The 26384-nt window shown below is 39.1% G+C and overlaps 1 protein-coding gene across 13 annotated transcripts in view; it reads left to right on the top strand.

The window, feature by feature from the left end:
• The window catches only part of Tle4 (TLE family member 4, transcriptional corepressor), a 135806-nt gene extending 110361 nt beyond the window's left edge, over positions 1 to 25445 (top strand). For 12 of the 13 annotated variants that reach the window (XM_050158709.1, XM_050158667.1, XM_050158707.1 and 9 more), the window contains 12 exons: positions 7277 to 7396; positions 8275 to 8328; positions 8735 to 8887; positions 10021 to 10153; positions 10474 to 10667; positions 11155 to 11234; positions 18111 to 18360; positions 19184 to 19431; positions 20487 to 20634; positions 21554 to 21704; positions 22039 to 22115; positions 23761 to 25445. In XM_050158709.1, coding sequence (XP_050014666.1) covers positions 7277 to 7396; positions 8275 to 8328; positions 8735 to 8887; positions 10021 to 10153; positions 10474 to 10667; positions 11155 to 11234; positions 18111 to 18360; positions 19184 to 19431; positions 20487 to 20634; positions 21554 to 21704; positions 22039 to 22115; positions 23761 to 23868 — 1716 coding nt within the window. In that variant the 3' untranslated portion in view covers positions 23869 to 25445. The remainder of the gene's footprint in view (positions 1 to 7276; positions 7397 to 8274; positions 8329 to 8734; positions 8888 to 10020; positions 10154 to 10473; positions 10668 to 11154; positions 11235 to 18110; positions 18361 to 19183; positions 19432 to 20486; positions 20635 to 21553; positions 21705 to 22038; positions 22116 to 23760) is intronic. The other variant, XM_050158657.1, reaches the window with a different exon arrangement.
• Positions 25446 to 26384: the final 939 nt, after the last annotated feature.

Here is a 26384-nt window from a genome sequence, read left to right as displayed (position 1 = left end):
CTACAAAGATGAAACATAGTAAAGGTAGACTTCATTATATAGAAATTATATTAAATATTCTTTTAACAAGGGCAGATCTTCACGAAGTTCCAGCTATTTTTGAAGATGAGTTTTGATTTATGTTAATTTGAAAAATATTTCTGTGAGATTGTCTGCAGAGTATGCTTTTTCTGACAGCCGTAATCAAGCAGGTCATTTAAATAAAAGTCTTGGTGTGATGAGCAGTAAACCAACACCAGTGACTGACTCATAGTTTTGCCACAGTCAACAGTAATCTAATTTACATAAATCTGCATGTGATATGAATTGTCATGTGAGACTTATGCATTTTGGCCAAGTGATTTTCATTTTTAAGGTATTATATTTCTCACAGCTAAGGTTCATTCATTTGCTCTCTGGAAATATGAATATTTTGGTTATTAATAGTCAATAAAAATATCAATCACTTTCTCCTGGGATATGGTACTATGTTAGCTTGTTGTACATAAATTTATTGGGCAGTCAATGTTTTTTAGAAACCTCCTGGAGCATTTGTAAAATGTGCAGTGCTTCATCACTGAGACACAGCAGAACTATGATTTTCTGAAGTCAGGGGCTGGAGGAGACGACTCAGTAGCTAAGAGCACTTACTGCTCTTGAAAGGACCTGAGTGTAGTTCTCAGCACCCACGTGACAGCTTACAGTCATTCTTACCTCCAGTTCCAGGGCATTCATAACACCAAGCATGCCCTCCCTCAGTGTTCATACATACTCTCGGGCAAAAAACTAATGCTGTAAAAGGAAAATAAATCTTTTTGAAAGAAAGTAAGTTACTAGTCATTGTTTGCTTTTTTGGTATAGGTATGCATTTTCAGCTTGTCTAAGAGGTTGCAGAGGATATGTTGATTCTGGATTTTGGTTGTAGCATCAGTAAAAGGACCTGTGGGTATCTTGGTCCTCCTTTGACTTCTCTAAGTTTACCATGACCCACTCATACTAAGGTTTGAAACTACATTTCAGTTAGAGTAACAGTGTAATTTTACATCTAAATGATTATTGTTGACAGTAAAAGAAGCCTGGAAAATAAAGCAAACTCCAATCAGATTTTCATGGTGCCCCTTGGCTCTTCATTGTCTCTGTTTTCCTGACTAAAACCTGACTTACTCTTAAGTACCTAGTAGATAATGAAGGCAACACCCATGGCCAGGGAGTGAGTTTTAGGAATTTTTTTTTCATGTTTGTCTGTTTGTTTGGGCAGGGCACACACCTGCCACAGAGTATGCATGGAGGTCAGAGGAGGAAGAGTTCTATCTTACCTTCCACTATATGGGTTCCAGATAATAAACTCAGGTTGTCAGGCTTAGTGGCAAGTATCTTTACCCGCTGAGCTAGCTGTCTTGCCAGCCCAAACTTTTAGGGTTCTTTATCTTAGATGTTCATTCAAATTTTAGCATATTATTTCTACTTATGACCTTTAAGTGGGCAGGGATGTTTAAGCATAATACCTTTGTGAATGGAAAGCAGAATTAATTTGGGGGACATTTTAAATCAAATTTTAAAATCCCATGTGAATATGGTATTTATAGTTCTTTCTCTGTCATATAGAATCAGAACTTTACTGTGATTGTTGAAAGATATGCTTTGGTTTATTGAAAACCTATCCTGATGGGCCTTTGGAATGTATGTGTTGAGGGGAAGTACTACCAAGTGCCTGAAATAGTCCTCATATGGACCTTCTTTTTCACAATCTGTAGTAAATAGAAACCACAGTATAGTGAGGTATCAGCATTATTGTCATTGAGAGGCTAGGCTTTGTGCTTAAGACTATTTCTTGACCTTTATATAAACTGTTTTTCTTCATCCTCAAAGAAGCCCAGTGGGTGAAGATAGTATCTTACTATCCCAAACTACAAAAAGATTGAGTGAAGGTAAACATTATTCCTGGGGCTACAGGGCTGTTAAATAGAAGACTCCATACTGTCTGACTCCAGAGGTGCTCTTGACTGCTATTACAGTTAGTGTTCCCTGTTATTAAAATTAGCTAATTATATTAATATGACCTTTATAGAACTCTTTCCCATACACGCCATCTTTGATCTGGAGGTGGACAGGTGTTGGAGTTGTTGGAAGTATTAGTTCTATAGCAAATCTGACCAACAGCCTAAGTAAAATCTAAGGTGGATTTCAGAATGAGGACTAGAAATTTTTCCTTTTTGAAAAAGCCTGTTTTATAATAGTAGGAATAGCTGTAAGGTACATTTGTGCTACCAATATAATTGGGGTATACAGGAGGTGGCAATTAACAGACTTACAACTAACTGGTCAATATGCAAAAAGTAAGACTTTGGAGTGATCAAACCTAAATGGAACATATATTTCACACTCCACCTCTTCAAGGTAAAAGATCTATTGGACAAGGAGGCTGGAAAACATAAAGGAAACTGTTTTCTGGGTATAAAAGGGCAGCTATCCACAGTTACCCCCAACTTTTTTATTTTAAATATGTCATTTTATTCCTTTTCCTGATAAAAATGGATTTTTTTAAATGCAGAGCTTTACAAAACATTAATATCCAGAGTATTTTTGACTTTTAAATTGATCTGTTTCTGTGATTATCCATGTATAACATATTGCTTGTATTATGATAAATTGTAATGAAAATTTTTTTTTTTCTGAATGAGCCTAAATGTTTAGATGTGAATAGTGCCCTGATGGGGTTCCAGTAAGTGTCTTAGGTAATAAGCTATGGAAATAAGCAACTTAACTAAGCTTTTATGATAATCAAAGAGATGTTAAAATAAACTTTTCTAGCAGAATCATGATTGTCTTTATCATCATTTAAGTCTCCCCATTCCCATACTCAGGAAAGACCCATCCAGTAGCAGAGTGGTAGACTTCTAAGCTGTGTGGTGAGAATCCATGCCAAGCCAGTTTGACTCTAGAGCAGTTATGTTATTAGGGTGTTGCTGATCTCCTCAATATTCATTGAGCAGCTTAACCTTTAAGTGCTAGTGATAATTACTTTATTATTTTACTAGCAAAATGTAATGTGTAACGGTTCTACAGTGAAATTATGGCAGGGGCCTGGAGAGATGGATGACTCAGTGGCATTTAGATCTCCAAAAACAAGGTGGGCATGGTGACCCCTCTGTAATCCCAGCATTCAAGAGGAAAACACCTCTTGTAGAACAAGTTTCCTGGCTAGACTAGCACAAATGGTTGACTCTTAGTTCATCAAGAGACCCTGCCTAAATAAGTGGAAAGAGATCATGGAAGACACCCAGCATCAAATACCACATGCATGAACACATGCATGTAAACTTAAATACAGATGTGCACACATACTACACATACATTCATACAACATACAAAGAAAGCTGACCATACAACAAACAGCAACCTTAAGATAAAGGAAGCTGTTTGATTTAACATGGATGATTGTAAATGAGCTCTAAGACGAAATAGGTACTGGGCGGTGTTGGTGCAAGGCCAGTTGTGGCGCACGCCTTTAATCCCAGTACTTGGGAAGCAGAGGCAGGCAGATCTCTGAGTTTGAGGCCAGCCTGGTCTACAGAGCAAGTTCCAGGTCAGCCAAGGCTAAACAGAGAAACCCTGTCTCACAAAAGAAAACGAAAAGACAAAAACAGCATTACTTTTTAGCATAAATTTTTGAGAATGTATTCATTATTGTTTAGCAATTGTTTTTTTTCCTCCTTTGAAGAAAGTTGAAATGACTGGAAGTCGAGTGTCAGAAGGGTTAGATAGCGTCAAACATACATATGCACACAAATTCTTCATTTGTAAAATACCAAATTGGTAGGAGAAGGCATCTCATTGGTTAAAAATAATAAGAAGAAGATGGAGAAAGGGTGGAACCTTTTTTTGCAGTTCCAAGGCACCCTGGCACATTTTACTCAAACGATAACCTGGGAAGTTCATTCAGTGACCTTCTTCAATAAATCTAATGGGTTTTTAAAATGTTTTTGTTCTTTGGGAATTTCATTCACTGTGTTTTGATCATGTTCATTCCATACCCCAACTCCTCAGATCCACCTCTACCTCTTCAGTCATCCACATGTACTTTGTGTGTGTATGCTTTTGTAACTGCTGTGAGATTCTGTGGATAGCTGCCCTTTTATACCCAGAAAACAGTTTCCTTTATGTTTTCCAGCCTCCTTGTCCAATAGATCTTTTACCTTGAAGAGGTGGAGTGTGATATATATGTTCCATTTAGATTTGATCACTCCAAAGTCTTACTTTTTGCATATTGACCAGTTAGTTGTAAATCTGTTAATTGCCACCTCCTGTAAGAAGTAGCTTCTGTGTTGAGGATTGAGGGATTTTGCTGACCTACGAGTATAGTAATAAGATGATTAAAAATCATCTTAATGCTATGTGCATTTTAGAAGGATATTAATATATTCTTCCCCAGGGCCTATGACCTATCTAGCCACAAGTTTTTAGCCTCATTGTTAGTGCTAGATGGGAGTTCCATCTTGTAGAACAGACCCTGACTCCAATTAGAAAGTTGATTACTCCCTTAACAGTCATGCCACTGTCACAACAGTGACCATATCTGGCCAGGCTAACTTAGGAAGTTTACAGATGAGTACAACTGATGATAACATTTCTCCTCCAGTAGCATACATTGTACCCTCCAGCACTAGGAAAGCCAGCCAATAGAGATGAAGCTTCCAATTCAGTATCAACTTGATTTCATCATATTCTGTGACTCAAGTGGCTTTAGCATTAGGGTCTTGCTGTCATTTTCTAGATGGTAACCAAGAGCAATAGCAATAACCTTAAATGCATAGGAGTTTGTGGGATTCCTTTGGCCAACAACTCGAAGCAGTAATTCATTCCTGGTATTGGGGTGTTTTTTTTTATTTGATAGTGGTTTCTGGTTGGGTTACTGCCCCCCCCCCTTCATTTTAAGGTAACTCCGTTTAAAGTCTTTTTATGTGTATATATATTTTAGGAAGCTTCTATATATTTTCAAAAGATTTTTAGGTGTTAGGTATCTCTTCCCAAATTCCCTCCTCTACCCTACCCTCCCACCTCCCGCCAATTTAATTATCTGAGGAGTTGAACTAGATTGAAACACATGTTGAGGGCCATTTGGAATTCTTTGTGTTTAAAAACATTCCTGGCCAGTTCTTGCTGGGTGCCCCACTTCAGGGGAGCTACAGTCTGAATGAAGTAGGAAGGAGTTTTGTAAATAAGCAGCAGTCTAGTTATTGCACATGCTCTGTTCACTGAATAAACAGCATATTAAGGGAACAACAGGAAGGGAGTAACTAATTCTGCCAGGAAGCATCTGAGGAAGCTTTGAAAACTGACCTTAAGAGTTGAATTTTATGTTGGAAGGGATTTTAAAAGATACTGAGCAAAAGGGCACCTCTGTAATCCCATGGAGAAAGATAAAGATGCTGTGAAAATACATAGAGCTCTGAGGAACATGCTCAATGCACTGATGGCAGTGGGGCGGGGCCAGGACCATGGAATGGCACTCATAGTGGGTGCTTTGGACTGCAGTCAAAATCAGGAGTTAAAATGTCTTTCCTAAAGCTGTAGGAAACCAGTTGTTTTTTTAAAAGAAGACTAAGGAGAGATGACTGAATCTATTTTGGGGAAATAGAAGATTCTAAAAGTATGGAGAACGTATTAAGGATAATAACTAGATAGGAAGTTCTGACTGGAAACCAGTGTCTTTGTGTGTTACTACAGTGACTATAGAACCATACCAAATTGGGATTGGTAAGCGTAGGAAGCAAAAATGTCAAGTCTTATGACTTAGAAATAAACTGAAACTAGAAGTCTTTAGAGACATTTAAGTTAATTAGTCTCCTTCTAAATTTCTTTGGGAGCTGGTGATGTAGCTAAATCGTAGAGAACATTTGCTATGGGGGAGGCTCTGGCTTAGAACCCCATCACCATAAAAACAAAAATCATCTGATTGTTTTAGACTTTGTCCTTAGTGAATAATGACCAAAGCCTTTTCTGTCATTTAGCCCAAGATTGGGGTGGGGGTTGTTAAGGGTAAAGTGTGTGTGTGGAGGTTAGTGGATAACTTGAGGTATTATTGGTCCTTGCCTTTAATTTTTTTTTGAAAAAAAGTATATTGTGTGCTGCTGTGTACAGAAAACCATCTAGCTTCTAGCCTTCTGGGATTCTCTTGTCTCTACCTTCTGACTCCCTGTAGAAGGGCTTGAGTTATAGGCACATGCTGTTTCTTCCAGATTCACATGGAGTTTTTAGAGAGGAGCACTAAGGCCAATGGACCATTTCCCTAGCTCATGGCCTGACAGATTCTTGAGGGTAGTTTTTGTTTTTACTTTTCCATCCATAGTTTTAACCTATCATACATATGCTCAATTATCAGCTGACTTTCATGGCAGAGAATCACATTTCTCAGGCTTCGAATCTTGTCACCAATGTAGGGACACCTCAGGTTAAGTGCCCGTTGAAACAACAGACATCAAACCTGTGGCCTGAGCCTACGCCAGTAGCCCCTTACTGTGGTTTCCTGAGGCATGAACCCACTTCCTCTGCTCTGGCCACAGTGAGTTTAGGGTTTCCAGAAACAAAATGAGTAGGCTTATGAAGAACATAAAGAAATAATACAGTTGATGTTTGCAGGCATTTTTATTTTTTTGCTTCTGCATGTTCCAGGCCGTGGATGTAGGCTGAGTAAAATATTCTGTAATTATGGCCTATGTATCACATGGCCACCACATTTGGTTACTCAAGCCTTTAATGATTATTTTCCTCCTTTTTAATTTTTTTTAATTGAAAAACTACTGGTTATCCTTTAAGCTCAACTGTATTCAGTTTCTCTGTGGAAGTTTCAAATACCTACTTTGTGTCAGCCAGTAAACTTTACAAAACAAAACAAAACAAAGCCACACCTATCTTTCCCTGGTTCCGTTTCTTGTGTTTCTTCCCTTTCCCAACTTTGTGTAAGTCTTGAGCAAGATGCTTGAGATACTCGAGATCAGATCTGCTCTTTGGGGTTCGTACTCAGCCTGCTGTCCTTTTTATTCTCTTTTTTACTCATCTTTCTATTTTGTCTTTCTGTGTTTCTTTTTCTCTGTACCTCTGTATTTCTCCTTTCATCTCCTCCTCTGTCTCCTGTCTCCCTTTAATAGTTCCCCAGGCATGCACTACAGCACTAGATAGATAGATAGATAGATAGATAGATAGATAGATAGATAGATAGATAGATAGATAGATAGATATTTAATTGCTCTTCTAAGTGAATGATTTTTTTCAACCCAGTGTCTGTTTCTAATTCCAGAGCTCTTCGGTATCCCCATCAGCTAGTTTCCGAGGTTCTGAGAAACACAGGAACTCTACAGACTATTCTTCAGAGAGCAAAAAACAGAAAACAGAAGAAAAGGAAATTGCAGCTCGCTATGTAAGTTCATCCACCTTTGCTTTGGTGGAGGCCAGTTGGTCTTGTTCTTTATATCAGCTGCTAATTTTAACCATTACCAGCCAATTGTAGAACATAGGATAACAATATCCTTAAGAGATTTTTTAAATATAGTATTTATAGCTGTGTCTCAAGCTATCTCCATCAACTAGCTGAAGCTATGTGTGTATGTTTATGTGCACAAACATACATGTATATGTATACATGTGTATACATGACCACAGTGCTTTTCTATAACATCTAATCTAAGACCTGGGTATACTAGGACATTATTTGTTAGGGTAGTTTATTTCCAGAACTTTATGTGGTTAGCTTAGACGTCCATAATGTTCTTCACATGAACTGATACTCGTTTTTCTCTAGTGGAAAGTCCTATAAGAGAAGGGAGCTTGCTGGGTAGGAAGTGTGGAGGCAGGTATTTGTTGCTCTGCTTCCCATCAGCTGGTTCCCTGTAGGATTGTGAACTTCACAAGATGCTCAGACTTTGAAATTTTACCTCACAGTTTAACTATGCAATGAGTTAGTTGCTCAGAATTTTTAAATACTACCAGACCAAATTATGCCCCGCCACACTTATAGTCTGTGTTTAGATGGGTGTGAAAGTTTGTGTTCTGAGTTTTAGAGTAGTAAGCAAGCTATTGTACTCCATTTTTCAAGAATGGGAAATGGAATCATTTCCTAACTCATAACATCAACATGAAGAATAAGGAAGAGTGCATTGTAAAATGTGAGAACTCTGTTTGATACAATATTCATCACATCACATAAGGACCTGGCGTGGGCACATAAATGTAGCTGAAACTGTGATGTTGCTTGTTTTTACTGGGGCTAGAGATAATGCTTCTCCATTCTCTGTACAGGACAGTGATGGTGAGAAGAGTGATGACAACTTAGTAGTTGATGTGTCCAATGAGGTATGTTTGTGGCTAGCTTCCCTTCCTGCTGCTCTGCAGCTGTAACAAAGGCTAGTGGCCTACTTTTGAGAAACTATTACCGACTGTCCATTGCTGGGCCTCTCAAGTGCTGCTCCTTCCTTTCAATTGACACTATCCTTTTCCACCGCAAGAAGTTCACAGGTGTCAGTGGTCGCCCTACTGACTGCATTGATGTTCCTTGCAGATTAGTGAACTTTTTGTTGTTGTTTAGAATCTGACCTCAATACCAGATGTTTCCTTTAGCAATTTCAGTTAATTTTGTTATCTTTTTCAGAACATTTTGTGTTTTTAAGCAAGCTATTAAGTGCTTTCAGTTAGAAGAGTTCCCCAGTCAAGGACCTTGGTGTTGTGAGTCAGTTGTGAGGCTTAAATTTTTTCTTTGTAGGATCCATCATCTCCTCGAGGAAGCCCAGCACACTCCCCTAGAGAGAATGGCCTGGACAAGTCACGCCTCCTGAAGAAAGATGCCCCCATCAGCCCTGCCTCTGTTGCATCTTCCAGCAGTACTCCTTCCTCCAAATCCAAAGAGCTTAGCCTTGTAAGCTACCCCATCCTTACCAGAATTGCCACTTCCAAGATAGTTTTTGAAATTTTACTTTTTATATATTTCACATTTTTCTTAGGGCTTGAATTTCCGATTGATACATGTGTGTTTCAGATATAAGTTAAATTAGAAAAGTTGTTTCGGAGCAGAAAGGTTTACTAAATTAATGGCATTTGCTTCCTGAGTCTTTCTGTACGTTTACAAGTGAGATAATGGGTGAAAAACATCACACTGGAGTTAGGGAGGTGGTCTTATTGCCTGTGGTTTGTGGTGACCTTGGTTTGGGGTGTTAGTCATTTTATTACAAGCTGCATTTGAATTGCCAAGCTATGCACAGCTGTGATAATTTTAGCTACTGCCTCAGAAATATTCTGTCATTTATAAGAAGTCTACTTTGACTTAACACAAATGCCAGACTGAATTGCCTACTAGTCAAGATACTGTCCCGATACCTCTGCCTGTGACTGTGGAGTTGATTACATTTGTATGTAGCAAATCCTGTTTTTGTTTTTGTTTTTTTTTCACCTCAATATGTTTTTCATTTTTAAAAAAGGCATATGAAGTTTTCAGTGACCTTTTGAATTTACAACTAAAGGATAGGATATTCTTCAGTTTGTGTGCAGATCAGAAAATATGTGTGGATGGATATGATGGATGGAAAGCCTGATCACAGTCTGGGTTCAACACCCTGTCTTTTCTTCTGGAACTCTGCTTGTCTCTTTATGGCCTCTCCTTTCTACTATGGGTTACATGATGCTTCATGTCGGAGTTTGCTAAGAGGAGCTAGTCACCCAGGGTACTTCTTAGGACATCAACAGTGGTTAGGAGCCTGGCATATCCATGGCCACGAGCATGTGGCCCACATTCAGGATGCATGGTTGGTGAATTTCTTTGGCCTCTGACTGAAATCAGGTTCCTAGAAATGACCTCAGGTCAGCTTCAGTGCAGGTTTTTCTGTAATGTGCCTCTCTGAGTCTTTGCCAGCTACTTTTTAATCAATACAAATATAAGAGAAGCTGAAGAAATTCTTAAATTTCTTTTTTTGTTTTGTTTTGCTTACTGTTTTAGTATTAAATTAACTCTTAAAATCATATTCTCCTGGCTGATATATTCCATCTCTTAATTAGAATGAAAAATCTACTACTCCCGTTTCAAAGTCCAATACTCCTACTCCGCGAACTGATGCACCTACCCCTGGCAGTAACTCTACTCCCGGATTGAGGCCTGTACCTGGAAAGCCACCAGGTGTGGACCCCTTAGGTTAGTAAGGGGGGAAATACTGTATACTTACTTCTGTCTTCAAAAAGATTTTAAGTGACTTAAGTAATGCAATCTGTTAAAAGTAATGATAACCAGTACTGACCATTAGACAAAGTAAGTGTTCCAAATTAAGCATGTGACCCCACCCATGTCTAGCACGTGTTAAGTATTCAGAAAAATGGAATGGATGATTGAAATACCCAAAAGGATTGAATGATTTTGAGAATAGTAAAATGAGTTCATTTGAATTATGGGTAATGTTACTAACCAAGAAAACAATGTGCTACTACAGTTTTCTGTGTTTTTGGTTTTCTCTTCAGCATCGAGCCTAAGGACGCCCATGGCTGTACCTTGTCCATATCCAACCCCCTTTGGGATTGTGCCCCATGCTGGGATGAATGGGGAGCTGACCAGCCCTGGAGCTGCTTATGCTGGGCTACACAACATCTCCCCCCAGATGAGCGCAGCTGCTGCAGCCGCTGCAGCTGCAGCAGCCTATGGAAGATCACCTGTGGTATGTTTACCTGCTTTTATAATAGAGTTTGGGAACACACAGCATTGTCTTGCATTCTTTTTAATGTAGTTTATATAATACAAGGTATTTATGGAAGAATCAGAATGTTCCTGTATAAATTAAGATATGTGGATTATGTCTTGATTATTTTCTTTGGGAAGATGAGAAAGTTTGTGACTTCTTAAAATATGGTAATCATTTTGACATTTTAAACTATAAAATTGAGCCCCAAAGAAAATAAAAAAAAAACTTTTGTTTCTCTAATAAACTTCAACAGTCAGTAGTTTAATTTTTTTCTATTCTCCTGACCTGAATAAATGACCCTTTAAATCCTAAATATTCTTTCATTTTATCAATAATTACTTCTGTAAATGTCTCTAGAATCTTATTTTCAAATAATGTATATTAGGCTTTAAGTGCCATATTGTTCAAGGTATAGCAAATGAATGTCTCGTTTTTTGTTTTGTTTTGCATGGGACAATTTTAGGTGGGATTTGATCCACACCATCATATGCGCGGTGTGCCAGCAATACCTCCCAACTTGACAGGCATTCCAGGAGGAAAACCGTGAGTACCTTTTGTCCCTTTGGATTCATGCTGCCAAGCTCGAGTCCTTGCCTTACTTTTGGAATTTGGGCATTGCTGAATAGGAATAGGGCTTCATTTTCTCTTAGCAAAAGACAAGGCATAGGGTTTTTAGTTTAAAATCAAGCCTTCATATAGAAATGTAAGTTGTGAAAGTGCTCTGGCAGTCAGTGCTTCTCCATGTCTGTTACTGATTTCAAGGCAGTAGTGTTCAGAAAGTGTGATGTTTATATGCAAACTTAGATAATTAGAATTTGAACATATAGAGAACAGACATGCTGAACTTTCAAAAAAAGAAAGAAAAAAAGAAAAGAAAACAGGGCAGTCTTCTGCTCAGTTCTATTTCCAGAAAAGGTAGCTTGCTCATTGGCTTCTTTACTGTTAACTGAGCATTTGGAATGTCTGTTCACACTGCCCTGGAGTGATAACAGGCCAAGTACAACACACCTCTTCTAGCCTCTTTTTCTGTTTGTAATCTCACCGCATCCCATCCCACTGTCTTGGTTTCGGTACACTTGCACTCTTTTTTGTTCCTTACTACCTAAACACAGTTCTAATTAGATTGGTCTTCAAAGAAAGAACTTTTAAAGTGAGTATTTGGCTTTGAGAAAAAAGAAAGAAAAGAGGAAAAAAGTGTTTTTTCTTCGCTTTTAGGAAACACACACACACACGTCAGTCTTGATTACATCTTTGCTGAGATTGTACCTGCCATACATATGCTGCATCCCTAGTCTTGACTATCCACACGTGACGGAGTCTGTCTCTCTGGCATTCATGCTCACTGATGACCCTCTATCAACATTTTCTATGACTCACTGTCTCACTTCAGGTCTCTGTTAGACGCCCTCTTAACAGGGCGTTCTGCCGTACTTGCTTTGTACAAATAACATCTCTCTCTCTCTGCCTTCCTCCTACTGTCATCGTCCTCTATTGCTTTTTTGAGGTAGAGTTTTCACTGTGTACCCCAAGCTGGCTGGTCTTGCACTGTGTACCCCAAGCTGGCTGGTCTTGAATTTGTTATCCTTCTGCCTCTGCCTTGTAAGTGTTGGGCTGATAGTAGAGAGATACTATCGGGCCCAGCTTTTGAATGCTTACTTGTAGCCATTGTGTGCCTCTCCCCACTTATAAATTTAAGTTCTGTAAAAGCAGATCACAATAGGACTTTTTCATTTTGTTTTCTGTTAATATAATGTTCAGAAATGCATTGATTCATAATTGTGGGGTTGAGAAGTCCCAACTGGTATAACTTGAACATATCTGGTGCTGGCCTTTTTGGTTTGGGGATTTTTGTTGTTGTTGTTGTTTGTTTGTTTGTTTTGATGCAAGATATTATGATCATATTCTTGCCCCACCTCAACTCTTCCCAGAGCCTCCTTACCACCCAACTTCATGGTCTTTCTTTCTCAATAAAACAAACGAAAAAAAAGCATACAAACACACACAAATAAATATGGATTCAATATTGAATGAGGCCTGCATGGTTGATACATGCAATATTGCTGCATTGAAGATTTTCCCTCTCAGTTATCAGTTGTAAATACCTTCTTGCTTAATTTTGGTACTCTGTGCCTACTTCCACTTTTCCATGCTGGAATTTTTTCTAGCTTGAACTTTTGCTGTCTTATGTATGATGTCCCAGTTGCTATGAGTTCATATGTGCATCAGGTCTGTTGTGTCAAAAAATGTTATTTCCTTGGAATCATCTCCTAGCTGTGGCTCTTAGAATCTTTCCACCTCCTCTTCCACATAGATCCCTGAGCCTATGAGGGGATACAAATATCACGTTTGGAACCGAGCACCCTATGTCTTTCACGCTGTACGTTGTTCAGTTGTGGGTCTCTATGTTAATTACCATCTGGAAGAAGCAACTTCTCTGATAAGGACTGAGCAATGCACTAATGAGTATCTGTGGGTATAACAGTATGTCATTAAGAGTTGTTTTATTGCTATGTTCATTTAGCAAAATAACTAGTGGGGTTTCCCCTAAGGCCTATGACATATCTCATCTCGGGTTCTTTGCCTAATCAACAGTGTCACTATGAGTTCCTTCTCATGAAGTGTGAACCTTAACTTTAATAATTAAAAAAAAAAGTAGTTAGTTACTCCCATAATATTTGTGTCTCACTTGTAATCAGTATATTTTGCTGTGGTACATTTTCCAGGCAAGTCACTATTATATCTCAAAGGGTTCATAGCTGAATGAGATTGTAACATGCATAGTCTAGTGCCTTCCAGCACTGTGAACACTGATCAATAGGGCATGAAGCTTGTAGTTGAGCAGCAGCTCAATTTTTGCATATTTAGAGACGTAAGTATGTGATGTCATCAGCAATAAGTTCTAACCATCAGGTTGTGGAGTGAACTAATAACAATAGCCTATAATGTTGGCCAAGGGGTAGGGCTGGCTATGCAATGCCCTTAGTCAAAAAGTCATAACACATTCCTGGTACTGGGGGTTTTGTTTTGGTAACATATGGTGTCTAGTTGGATTATTATCTCTACTATTATGTTAACTCCATTGAAATTCCTTCTATATATGTATATATCTTAGGAAGCTTCTACAATAAGTTTCCATATGGTTTTTCAAAAGGTTTTAAGTGTTAGTTATCCTTCCCCATATTCCCTTTTCTACCCTTCCCTCCCATCCTTCTCCCCATTTAATCTTTCTATTTTGGTATCTCCATTATCCCTTTATAACACTATATTCTGCTTTCCCGTCCTTGGAAAACTCTTAGCCACTTATTAGTATAATTACCTAACCTCTAGATATTTTATATGGACCACAGACATCTAAAACTTAAAAACTTACCTTCTTATATATAAGAGAAAACCTGCAATATTTCTTTTTGGGTCCGAGTTACCTCATTCAGGATGACTGATTCTAGTTCCATCTATTTACCTGCAGGTTTCATTTTTTTCAACAGCTGAATAAATATTCTATTGTGTAAATATATCACATTTAAATTATCCATTCATTTGTTGATGGGCATCTAGGCTGTTTCCACGTTCTGGTGGTTATGAATAGTGCAGGAATGAAAATGGGTGAGCAATATCTCTGTAGTAAGATGTAGAATCCCTTGGGTATAAACCAAGGGTGGTATAGATCAGTTTTTTGAAGAACCCCCACACTGATTTTCACAGTGACTATACCAGATAGCATTCCCATCAATAATGAATATTCAGTTAAAGAAGTAACTTCCAAAGTAGTGGTGGTAGCACATTTCTTTAATCCCAGTACTCTGGAGGCAGAAGCAGGTGGATCACTTAGTTCAAGGCCAGCCTGTCTACAGAGTTAGTTCCAGGACAGCCAGAACTACACAGAGAAACCCTGTCTCCAAAAAGAAAGAAAAGAAGGAGGGGAGAGGAGGGTAAGGGAGGGGAGGGGAGGGGAGGGGAGGGAGGGNNNNAGGGAGGGAGGAAGGAAGGAAGGAAGGAAGGAAGGAAGGAAGGAAGGAAGGAAGGAAGGAAGGAAGGAAGGAAAAGGAAGGAAGGAAGGAAGGAAGGAAGGAAGGAAGGAAGGAAGGAAGGAAGGAAGGAAGGAAGGAAGGAAAAGGAACTTCCAATCCCTTAAGTACTACTTAGGCACAATTGATGCTCACAATGTTGGTTTGTTCAAAGAGTAAATAAATGTACGTTGATTTCTTCCTTCTCTAACTTCCCTTTGCTTGCTAACTTCAGTATTACATAGACACTTGTTTGTTGCCTTAGTGTCTCTTTGTGTTCTTTTCTTCCCATTTCACCTACCCTTCAGTGTTAAGCACACCTGGCTGGCCTTGGCTCTGTTCTTGTCTTCTACCTGCTGAATAAAGCTCAAGGTTCTTCCTCCTATAACTTACAGACTATAACCCAAATGTCCCAGTTGCATCAAACAGTGCTGGCTCTATAGCCAAGTTGTTCAGTAAATATTTGGCTGATTAATAAGGGAAACAAGGCAAATTAGACTTTGAGTTCCTTGAGAGTTGAAGACATAAATATCAATTACCATAAAATTCTGTGTACCTGTGTATGCTCTGCAAATAGTGGTTGACTGACTAACAAGTTTTGTTGACCAAGAACTCTGAAGGTGAAAGATTGGTCTGTTTCAAGCAGTGACTATATAACAAGGTCATGGGATTAATCAAATAACAACTCAGATGCTCTGGTTCCATGTGAACTGAGATGCGATGAAAGGGCTCCTTTAGAGAAGAGGTACAGTCTTTTTTTCAGGTGCTGCTAACAGGTTCCAAGTAGTAGCCAGCAGAAGTAGTAGAGTAGATAAGGTGAGGGTTCGTACTGCATGCATGTCAGCCTTGAAGCCGCAGGAGTGTAATCGTACTTAGAATATAAGTTAAGACTCTGTTGTCTATAAATCCTGAATGAAATCTTAGTTGTTCAAATCTTTTTAAATGATCTTTCTTTAAAATTATATTCTTTTTACACTTTTAAGGTTGAAGTTTATCTTAAAATATTACATATATATGTATGTATATATAACATATATGAGAACTTTTAAATTTTATGCAAAAAAATGTTTAAAGAAGCAGTAGCCACCTTGGTCTAAGGGTCATGGCAGTTAGACTACTGTAGAATTACAAGTTGTTTGGCTCCCCATGCTTCTGAGCCTTGTGCTCAGTTCTTTTCCTTCAATCTTGACCAGAAGTTTCCACTACCACACGAATGGAAACTGTCATTGTTCCCCCAGAAGCCTGAACTCAAGCCTAGCTTTCCTAGTAATAAAAATGCTAGAGAGTATTTTTTCCAGTCCTTCACGTAGTTGGGCTCCAGAGGTCACATAGTAGGTACTCAGAGTATTATATTGATGGAAATTTTGCTAAAACCTTGAAGGAAAGTTGTTTAACTATTTAAATTCTCAAAGTTCTTTAGAACTTATTTAGTGAAGGGATCCTTGGAAGGGGTTTTTGTTTTTTAAGAATTGTCATTAAAAACATAACAGCTAAGTAGTAAAAATCTGTCTACTCAGTTTTAACTGCCTGTATTAAAAGCTTGCATCATCACCCAAAGTGTGGCTTCCAGAATCCAAGCATCCTTTCCAGTGTAAAGAATAAGCTTTATCTTGCTTATTCATAAGTCAGGTCCTATGAATTGTAGCTCTTGCACCTAGCATTCCCACCATCTGTGTTCACATTCCTCATAAGCTCACTCTCTGAGGTCACAATTGGTGTGACTCCAAGTCCTCTTTATCCTCTTTATTTGACTTAGAAAATACTCTCTGTTGACTTCTCAGCTTTTCAACCTTTCCCTTAAGCAGCTGTGGCAAACCCTCAATGATGGGCTAACTTTTTGTAAACATGACCAGCCTACACTTTTGCAGTAAAGAGCTATAAACTATTGATTTTAGTTACTTTTTTTGTTGCTATAATAAAGCACCATGACTAAAAGCAACTTGTGGAAGAAAGTGTTCCTTTTGGCTCATGATTCCAAAGGGTTTAGAGTCTATTATAATTATAGCAAGGAAGCAGTAAGAGCCTGGTATGGTGGCTGGAACTGGTAGCTAAGAACACACATCTTCAAATGCAAGCAAGAAACAAAACAAACTGCAGTGACAGGAGGCTTTTAACCTCAAAGCCTTCCTTACTTCCTCCAGCAAGGGTGCATCACCTAAAGCTCCCTAAATAATGCCACCAACTAGGTTAACAAAAGTATCCAAATGGCTTAGAACTTAGGGGCATTTCTCACTCAAACCACCACACTGTCTTAGCTTTGATTCCTATCCTGCACATGGTTTAGTCCAAGTCCCTGTCTTCCATACACCCATAAATGCCTTCTCTGCTATGGTACGTATTTCTCAAAAAGGGGTGTGGTACCTAGGAGCTACCACAATAAGCTCAGCACCTTCCCACCTGCTATTGGCACCTGCTTCTCCTAAAGTTGACCTGCATCCCTACAGCCTCACTATTCCCTTGCTAACAATTGTGCCCTAAAGGTAGAATCTGTTGATGAAGATTTAAAGCCAAATGTTTTCACACCACAGGGCTTTTAAGGGTGTGGACTGGAAATGGAAATATTGTATATAAGTAAGGTGGGCCTTGGGGCTGTCAGGCAGAACACTTTTTCAAGTTATTATTCCTTTTGGATTTTTTTAGAATTTGTCTGATCAGTGTGTTACAACTATTTGTTGGCATATCTGCCATCTCACCGTTTTCACCTACAGAATGAGACTATTCAGAGCTTTAGAATTTTAGCTTAGTCATATCCATAAATAACTGACTTGGTTGGAATGAATCCATCTATAGGTAAAATCTGGTGCAGGCCATGGAACCATTGAAAACTACAAAGCAATGAACATTTAGAGGGGAAAAAATAGGTACTATGTGTATTTGATGTTAGCTATTCCACTTAATTCTCTGTAAGCTATAGACTCATCCTCTCCCTTTTGAAGTTAGTATTGAATTCAGAGGGGCTAGGTAACTACTGATGGTCCTACAGCAGCTGTTAAACAGCTAGTTGGTATTCGGTTATGGACCAAGCCCCATGACTTTGAAGCTTATTGTGCTGTACCAGATAAATTTGATTTTTGTTTTAACAGATCTCAAGGAGCACTGAAAGGATTTTCTTTCTCTTTTGTTATATTGAATGGTTTAATGACATTTTCAAGGAATGTAGCTTAGTTGGTAGAATGTATTTCTATTATGTATGAAACCTGGGTTTTGATATCTATTACTGCTTAAATCGGACATGTCAGTGCATACCTCTAATCATAGCACATGGGAAGTAGAGACAGACAGACGGGTTACTCCCCGCTCTCTATACTGTGAGTTTTGAGGCCAACCAGGGATACATAAGACCCTATCTCAAAAGAGAACAGACGCTAATGCTTCCTACATTATCCTCCTCCTGTTTTTCCTTCCTGTGCCCTAGAGCATACTCCTTTCATGTTAGTGCCGATGGCCAGATGCAGCCTGTCCCCTTTCCCCCTGATGCCCTCATTGGACCCGGGATCCCTCGACATGCTCGGCAGATCAACACCCTCAACCACGGGGAGGTGGTGTGTGCAGTGACCATCAGCAATCCCACAAGGCACGTGTACACAGGTGGCAAGGGCTGTGTAAAGGTCTGGGACATCAGCCATCCTGGCAACAAGAGCCCAGTCTCCCAACTGGACTGCCTGGTAAGTGAGCAGGGATGACAAAGAAAGACCCTGATGATGAGAGAACCATAGCAGTCCCAAGAAGATAGGTGGGGGGTTTCTCTCAGAGTGGTCCAGTTCTTCATGTATAGTATGTGCATCTGTACAATCTGCATTCACCCTATTTCCATGGTCAAAAGTAAATCACTTGGTTCAAGGACGCTAAGAGTTCACACATTGCTTCTTCCCAGTTCCTTAGCTGGTCTGTTATCATTTGTCCTTGGGTTGTACAGGAAAGTGCAGCTTAGTTTTCCCTTATACGAGAACAGTCCTTTAATGTAACATTCAATATAACATAATTTAATGTGTGTAAGATTTCCATAAACTCATGTATGGGGAAACATTTTCTGCCTGTTAGTCATACATAGCAAAGCTAGGCCCAAAGTGCCTACTCCCAAGTGACTTTAACTGTGATGTGGTTTCAATACCAGGACCCTTCATTCTCAGCAAAATATGTCAGGGCTTCAGAGCTTGGAGAATTGTAATGGTTTGTTTGCAGACCCATGTTATCTGTGTATGCAGATTACGTCCATGGCTGCTTAATTTGGTAGCGGGAGTGGGACTAGATCCTTGCATTTGGGTGCTAATTAAGATTAAATATCTTGGTACTAAATTTTGTAGATCAAGTTTAAGTACTTCCTTAATTTCATGTAATTTTGTAGCATTAATCTACTTTATCATTGTCATAAGTATAAATGGCTCATTAAACCAGAAGGGAACACAATACTTTTATGGATTCCTGCTCTCGTGTTAATGCTGTTTTCTTTCCTCATGGGTAATTTTGTGATGGCTTTTGTCTCCATAGAACAGGGATAACTACATCCGTTCCTGCAGATTGCTCCCTGATGGTCGCACCTTAATTGTTGGAGGGGAAGCTAGTACACTGTCCATCTGGGACCTGGCAGCTCCAACCCCACGCATCAAGGCAGAGCTGACGTCCTCAGCCCCTGCCTGCTATGCTCTGGCCATCAGCCCTGACTCCAAGGTCTGCTTCTCATGCTGTAGTGATGGCAACATCGCAGTGTGGGATCTGCACAACCAGACTCTGGTGAGGTAGGTCTGCTGAATCCACTTTTTCTTTATAAGGGAGAGCTAATTTACCACATGATGCTCAAAACTATCTGACTGTGTATATCTTTGTCTGGGTGGAATACAGCGTTCTTAAACTTTAGAGATAATGAAAATTTTTAACTGTAATATCTTGCTTCCCCACTATATTATAAAATGAATGTTTTGTTTTACATATGTGTGCACACATACACACACACACTAAGCTCTACTGATTTAGATTTTTAGAAGTGAAGGTCATTTTTACATACAGAATGTTGTCAATACCTCATGGGTTCACTAGGTATCTTTGTTATCTGTGCCTGCTGACACCCATCATCGCCCCTACTCCTCAGTGAGAAGATGTAGTATATGGTTTAGTTTAGGTGCTGCGTGTGTCACAACTTCACCAGCAGTTGTATGGCTCTTGCCAAGGGCCAGTACTCATGGATTGCTGTGAATGCTCACATGGCCTAAATTGTCTGTTCCCATAGTTAAGAACAGGTAGACAGCAGCATTATAGATTGAAAAATGAGAATGAGCATTATAATCAGGGAACGGATTCGAGAAGATTGGGAACTTTCACTATGATGGAGAGGGCATGTGCAGGAAGAAAAGAGCCCTTTATGGTCTTATATTGAGGGACTACTAAGTTCAATCCAAAAACAAAATAATTGTTTTTCTTGTACCGTTTGGGTAAGGTTCAGATATTCAATGCCATCTTTGACTATGTGGTGGGGACCCACTTTGAACTCTTTCCTCCATACCCCATGTACATTTTATCAGAAGTGACCCTGGGCAGAGGATCACACTGAATGTACTTACATTGGGTGTTTCTTGTGAGCATGTCCTTTATCTCCTGCACAGCTATACACAGTTACATGATATGTTTTACTATTATTTTGAATAATTAGAAAGCATAAACCAAATGAGATCTGTAGATAAAGCCTGCACTGAATTTTTATCAGCAGAGAGTTCACAATTAATTGAATTCAATTAATTAATTGAATTAAAATAAAAATTATCGTTTCAAGGGCTTTCCCTCCATTTTACATTTTCAGGCAATTCCAGGGCCACACAGATGGAGCCAGTTGTATTGACATTTCCAATGATGGCACCAAGCTCTGGACAGGGGGTTTAGACAACACTGTGAGATCCTGGGACCTGCGTGAAGGGCGGCAGCTGCAGCAGCATGACTTCACCTCTCAGGTGTGGACTGTGTGGGTAATGTAGCCTATTAAAAGAAAATGTGCTTTGTAGCACAATTTCTAATTGGTCTTATAATAAAAACTTGGAGTCAGATATAGGGGTTAATGCTGAAAGATCAGAGAAGCAGAGCACGAACCACTAGAGAGTTCTTACCTCTACCAATGCTCAGACAGAAGGGGTGGACCTGTCTCTATGAATCCTCAGACTGAATCCCTCTCTACCAAACCTCAGACTGCAGATGAGTACCTGTCTCCTGCCCTCTTTATATTCCTCTTTCCTCCCAGCCATATCACTCCTGTCTCCGCCTTCCTAGTCCTGGGATTAAAGGCATATGATCCCAAGTGCTGGGATCACATTTAGTGAGCTCTGTTTCTCTTTAGACAAATTCAATCTCCCTAGCCCAGGGTGGCCTTGAACTTTCAGAGATCCATCTGCCTCTGACTCCCAAGTGCTAGGATTAAAGGTGTGAGCCACCACTGCCTGGCTAACTAGTGGCTTAGCTCTACACTCTGATGTTCAGGCAAGCTTTATTTGTTAGATTACAAACAATATCATTACAATACTTAAACATGGATCTGCTAGAGATCATTTCTTAGACTTGGTTCTTCCTGTCTATTGCAGATTTTGTTGATGTCCTCTATATTTAAAAGCATACCTCCTGGGCTGGAGAGATGGCTCAGAGGTTAAAAGCATTGCCTGCTCTTCCAAAGGTCCTGAGTTCAATTCCCAGCAACCACATGGTGGCTCACAACCATCTGTAATGAGGTCTGGTGCCCTCTTCTGGTCTGCAGGCATACAAGCGGACAGAATATTGTATACATTATAAATAAATAAATTTTTTTTTTTTTAAAGAGAGAGCATACCTCCTGGTTAAGAGGGCTTTGTCCTGTATAGCTACCATCATTTGTTTTAATTTCAGATCTTTTCTTTGGGCTATTGCCCAACTGGAGAGTGGCTTGCAGTGGGGATGGAGAATAGCAATGTGGAAGTGTTGCATGTCACCAAGCCTGACAAATACCAGTTGCATCTTCATGAGAGCTGTGTGCTGTCACTGAAGTTTGCCCACTGTGGTAAGCAGTCCTTTTTGTTCATTTTCTATCAACCAGAATGATTGCTTGCTTCTTCTGTTGATTCCTTACAAGTTGAATCTTTTATTTTGTTAATGTGTCTTTCTTTACAGCTATATAGCTTCCTTAACCATGCGTGCTTCCCTAGTAAGCTATGTAAATTGCTAGCCTTAATCCACTTTATTCCTTATCCTAACAATCAGTGGCTCATGAAATCCAGAAGGAGGGTGGGCTTTATTTTTGGAAAGCAAAGGCATTCTTATTTGTTATAAATGGAATGTTAATTCAGCATTCTGTGAAGCAAATTATAAAGTAACACTAAACTCTCTTCCTGTAGGCAAATGGTTTGTGAGCACTGGAAAGGACAACCTTCTGAATGCTTGGAGGACACCTTACGGGGCCAGCATATTCCAGGTAATCCCTAGCTTGCTGAGTACTGATGTTGTGTGCTACCTGTCCTGGTTTAGCTGTGCCATCTTCGTGCATCCTAAAAATATGTTGGGCACCTGATACCATTTCTAACAGGCAAAGCAAGAACCTGCTAGAAGCGGGGAAGAGGATTAGTTGCTCAGCCACAAGCTATAGCACTAGTCTTTTGCTGCAATTTCTGAACCTTAATGTCACAGCAAATCCTGGATTACCCATGACTCATTCCTTTTATATTTCTTGTGGGAGTTTTAGGTCATTTAGGGACATTTTTGTGTTTATGTATACTAAACATTTTTATTTTAAATTTTGAGTTTTTTTTTTTAATTTAAACACCTTAAGTACTGTTGGTTTTCTCCTAGTTCTTGCTCACTTTCTTTTATAATTAATTAATATTATATAATTAAATATAACTAACTCTTTTTCCCAGGAATATTCCAGAAAAGTTCTGTTGAACTGGATTGATTTTATAAATTTGCTGCTCTTAGTAGAAGAGTTGAACCTTGTGGGGAAATTATTTGTAAAAACTTCAGATTTAGACATGGCACAAACACAGACATGCACACAAAATCTCTCCTTTCTTTTTACAGATGTGTGGATTTCATAGGCAAGTTAATGACTTCCTGTTCTTAATTTGTAGTTAGAGTGTTATCTTTTGTTCCATGTTTGGGACTAATACGACAGACTTCCAGGTCCACTAACAAGGTGACATTAGGTCATCATACAGCAGAGTAGTTATCTGAATCCAGAATAGAATGCTATGCAAGGCTATCCTCATGACAAAACAGCTACCGTGACGCCGCTTGTACCTTTCCTCTTTCTCTATATGAGACCAGGTTTCACTATGTATCCCTGGCTGTCCTGAGACTCCCAGATATCTACCTGCCTCTGCATCCCAAGTTCTGGGGTTAAAACCATGCACCACCATCCCTGGCTGAAGCTTATACTTTAATACTGGAGGTTTTGTGATCTTTCGGGTGAACAAATGAAAGAAAAAAAATATTAGACTCTGTCTTTCATATAAAATACAAGTATTATATCTTATGTATATGCTGACTTGGGAATTTTAATTAACAGTTACAGTTAGAAAAGTTTGAGAGACATTCATTCAGTGTATTAGGTAGCCATCTTATATTTATAGTTTCTAATGTTCAAAGTATTCTTCAGGGTCCTGGTTTAAAAACTGTGGGGTCTGCCCTCATTCCTTCATTTCCTCCATGCACATACCTTTCAATGGACTGTGTTTCTGTTCCAACTATTGAACTCGTACATGTTTTTATGTTTTATTCTAGTAGTGTTGGGCATTTTTACTAGCATCTTCCATCCAGTGTTCTTAACCACTGAGCTCTCTCTATCCCCAGGAATAAAATTTAAAACAGGGCCTCGCTTCATTGACAGAGCACTCTGCCCATTGAGTTAACTGTCTCTTTGATGCCTCATGGGCAAGAAACATTAGTCTAAATGATGGATAAGCATTCGAGGATTGGCTGTAGTACTGCCATATTTAGAAATGTTGGGACTGCCGTACCTGCTTCTGGGTGCTCCATGGAACATGTTGCCTGTGTATTTGTTCCATAACCAATCCTGCTTCTTAGTACCTGTATGTGATATTCTTAATATGTTTCTTCCCTAGTCCAAAGAATCCTCATCGGTGCTTAGCTGTGATATCTCTGTGGATGACAAGTATATTGTCACTGGCTCTGGGGACAAGAAGGCTACGGTTTATGAAGTTATTTATTAAGGACAAATCTTCGTGCAAACTGGACTCCTCCTTGTAGCACTTTGCGCTGTTGTACTTTTTTTTTTCCACCCCCTCTCCCACATCTAAAACCAAGGATTTCCAATACTCACTGCAGTTGTGGAGTTTAATCCCTTTCCATAGCCCCACTTCCTCTTTGCTATTGAATTGTGAATACTCATTTAAGAACCTGTGATACCAAATCTTCAGCTATCGACTTGGAAGAACATGGAATACCTAACAGTGAATGGAATCTTTAATTATGTATTATATCTGTAATATATTTATTTTGTTTAAAGAAGGCTTTCTAACAATGACTGACTAAATAAAGCTGTCCGCTCCTGCATTGATAATGAAGGTGCATTGTATTTGATGCTCCACCCCTCGCTTTTGGTAAGGGAGGGGAAAGGAAGGTTTAAAATAACTGATTAAAAATGTCACTAAATGTAGACTATTGACTGTATAGAGACATGAAATGTATAATTACACATGGAAGCAATATGTTGCTGTATTGTTATGCGGTTGTTTTGTTTTCTACTTATATTAAAAACACTTGGAAATTTGGCTGAATAAGTAGAATATGACAAGCCAAGTACTATTCCTTTGAGTCTTTTTGGACATCTTTAACCAATATGTCTATAACTTTAGATTATATTAAAAAAATAATTGGATGTTTTTCTTTCTTTTTTTTTTACTTGTTGACAAGTATCTTTGTAATATGTTTTTAATTCCCTTTTTTATTGTATTATAGACGGATAAACAAATTAAATTGGGCCTCAAAGAGAGAACTTAATTTCTTCTAAATATTTTTGCCAAATTTACTGGCAAAGGGGGCTGTGTGTCTCTGGGCAGTTGTGTCGCTGTGAGCCATGGCGGGCTGTTTTGTGGCATGCTCTTTAGGAGCTGCAGGTGCAGGAGTGCTGTCTGCCTACCGCTGTGCAAGGCAAGTCTTTCACAAAAAGAGGCCCACAGAGGAGGCTTTACAGAGCCCTCCTCTGAAGGCCACAAAGAAGAGACTCTCCTGGGATGACGACTTGCTTTCTTTACCTCTGATTCTTTCCATGTCTTAGTTGGATGTCCCTAAAATGGACACAGGCTGTGCCATTGTGCCAGAAACATTGTGTTATCTTTTATGTTGTTGTTGTTGCTGTTAAACTATAACATGTGACTCCTTTTTTATTATTATTTTTTGTTTGAATGCTTTAAAAAGATCTTTTAAGTCTGTGGATCTGCTGATGTACAGTGCCTTTGCTGCTATGGATCAAAATCAAAAGAACTGTGTAGATAAACTTTATTGTATAAGTAGAAAATCATTTAATTTCATACTAGCAATGGATGGATGCTGCAAGTTGAAATGGACTGTCATTGACGTTCTTCGTGTGGTAGCAAAACATGGTGTCTTAAGTGCTTAGTGTTTGATGTCATTAACAGTTTCATAAGACTCTACAGTGTAGAAAGATTTTGATACTAAACTGTGCATTGTACATAGTTCTAACGCATTGTATTGGCCACCAGTACTTCTATGATGGTAGATTGTTTGTGCATTCAGACTTTTAAGCATTAAACATACATAACTTCTAGAATGCTTATTTTTCTAATTTTTTTTAATTTTCTTTGTGCCACTCCCCATATTAAAAATCATTAGTTACATTGAAGTCAGATTGTTAAGTAGTATGGGTTTTTAATTGTTGCTGTTTTTTTCCCTTTTCCTTTGAAATAACCCAGAAGGCATGAAAGAAGTTATGGAAGGCACCAAATATTTACTGAGCTCCTTCTCTTTTTGTTAAATGCTTTTAACTAGAAGCTGTCCATCATTTTCAAAATATGAACATTTAGATTTGTGCTGTCATTGTAGTACACTAGCTACTTGCAGCTGTTTAAACTTAACTCTTAGAGCTAATTGATATCAGAAATCTTCTTTGCCAGTAACATTAACTACATTTCAAGTGCTTTGTAGCCCCATGGAGGCTAACAGCTATTGGACTGGACTTTGCTGATTTCTGTAATGTGTCCTGTGCTTTTGTGAATGCTCTGTGAAGTTAACACAGCATTCCGAATTTGACAGATTAGACCATTGCCAATGGTTGCGGTTTGAGAAGTCTCCAAGACACAGAAACTTATGGAAATATCTTGGGTCGGAAGTTTTGTGATGACTTGAGGGAAGAAGGACTTTTAAAGAGTCCCAGTTTAAAGGCTAGGATTTGGCTACACCAAGGTAGTCTACAGTGATCAGCCATGGGATACCCAACTAGGTACTGAGTGAGTGGATTCCAGCCTTGCTCACCCATGTAGACCAAAGCGCCAAGTCCAGTGAAGTGCCATGAGCTGGCTGCATTGCACGATGGTATGCAAATCCTTTGAGGCTGCTGAGAAGTGACAACCTGAAAAACACCAAGTGACTGTCTACAAAGACTCTAGGCAGGGTGGCTCTGTTGTTGTTTGGTATGGAAGGAAGAATGTTGGCTATGTGCCAGGCTTTGAGCTGCTCTTCCACTGTGTTAAATTACTTGTCAGTATGG

The sequence above is a fragment of the Alexandromys fortis genome, unplaced genomic scaffold (genome assembly GCF_014885135.2).
Source record: "Alexandromys fortis isolate MF-2015 unplaced genomic scaffold, M_Fortis_MF-2015_v1.1 scaffold_10, whole genome shotgun sequence".
In the NCBI taxonomy this organism is placed as follows: domain Eukaryota; kingdom Metazoa; phylum Chordata; class Mammalia; order Rodentia; family Cricetidae; genus Alexandromys; species Alexandromys fortis.
Note: the sequence above shows the minus strand (reverse complement) of the source record. Positions and strands in the feature narration are given on the sequence as shown.